Here is a 1,330-nt window from a genome sequence, read left to right as displayed (position 1 = left end):
TTAAAACTTAAATTACCTTCCCCCCCTCCCCCCCCCACTCCTCCTCTCCTTCAAGCTCCTCAGCCCCTCCTCGCTCTTTTCCTTCCTCCAGCCTCTCCCTCCCTCTCTCCTACTCGTCGCTCATAAGGTTCGGAGGAACAATCGAGCTGCTCCAGAAGCGTCAGTGAACCCCCTCGCTCGCTTGCTCGCTCGCTTGCTTGCTCGCTCCCACTCTTCCTTTCCCTCCTCCTCCTCTCCTTCTCTCTCTCACCTTCGCAGTCTTCTTCTTTTGCTCTTCCTCGCGTTCGCTCCACTTCTTGCAACATGCAACACCCCCTGCCAACCCGTCAACTTCCCTCCCCTCCCCTCCTCATCCCTCCCCTCCCCTCCCCTCTTCCTTCCCTCCTCCTCCTCTTCACACCTTCGTGCCCTGCAGCTTCGTGAAGACGCGATCGAGGTCCTGGTGACGAGCAGTCAGAACTAGACAGTTGTTGTTGTTGTTGTTGTTGTTGTTGTTGTTATTGTTGTTGTTGTTGTTGTTGATGATGATGATGATGATGATGATGATGATGAAAAGAGGAGATTTCTCACCTTCTGGGTAGCGACCATGACTTCAAACCTTGCGACACCATAACCTGCAAGCAACACGACCCTCAAATCTCTCCTGCTCCTGCTCCTGCTCCTGCTCCTCCCTCCGCCTCTTGCTCCATCTCCCTCCTCTCTTGAACTTCTTGTACCTGCTGGCAGCTTCTTCAGAACGACGCTGGCGATATTGACTGAGGCATGAGAGATCGCTCGAGACATCGACGCCAACATCCCAGGCGAGTCCTCGCACTCCACCTGCCACAAGGCACGTCAACAAGCCCTCCTCCTCCTCCTCCTCCTCCTCCTCCTCCCTGCTGCATCCCCCTCCCTCCCCCTCACCCCTCCTCTCCTCTACTCTCCCCTCTTCTTCCTCTCCCCCTCACCTCGATCTCCACCGGTCGCTGCGTCGGCTGAGCCTCCTGATCCCACGACACGTCGATGTGCCTCTGCACGTCGCTCTCGAGCAGCAGCTCGCACGAGGACCTGCTGACCGTCAGCTGGGGTTGCTTGTCCTCGTCCTCATCCTCGTCCTTACCTGTGAACTTTGATGCCCCTCCCTCGCGTGATGATGCCCTTAATCTCTTCCCCATAGAGAGCATTGCACTCCTGTGACCTTGTAACTCCCTCCTGCTCCTGCTCTTTCCCCTGCCCCTTGTCTCTACCTCTTCGCTCCTCCGCCCGCCGCCCCCCCACCCCACCGCTCCCTCCCTCTCTCTCTCTCTCTCTCTCTCTCTCTCTCTCTCTCTCTCTCTCTCTCTCTCCTCCT

At 57.4% G+C, this 1,330-nt stretch overlaps 1 protein-coding gene across 1 annotated transcript; it reads right to left on the bottom strand.

The window, feature by feature from the left end:
* Positions 1–109: 109 nt before the first annotated feature.
* On the bottom strand, positions 110–1,163 carry GUITHDRAFT_110674 (hypothetical protein; the record flags this gene model as incomplete). The annotated part of the gene is made up of 6 exons (XM_005830181.1): positions 110–146; positions 251–315; positions 401–439; positions 571–614; positions 717–819; positions 948–1,163. The coding sequence occupies 6 exons, from the start codon at positions 1,161–1,163 to the stop codon at positions 110–112; spliced, it is 504 nt and encodes a 167-aa protein (XP_005830238.1).
* Positions 1,164–1,330: the final 167 nt, after the last annotated feature.

This window comes from Guillardia theta (genome assembly GCF_000315625.1).
Source record: "Guillardia theta CCMP2712 unplaced genomic scaffold GUITHscaffold_47, whole genome shotgun sequence".
Taxonomy (NCBI): domain Eukaryota; class Cryptophyceae; order Pyrenomonadales; family Geminigeraceae; genus Guillardia; species Guillardia theta.
This window is presented reverse-complemented; position numbering and strand designations above follow the sequence as displayed.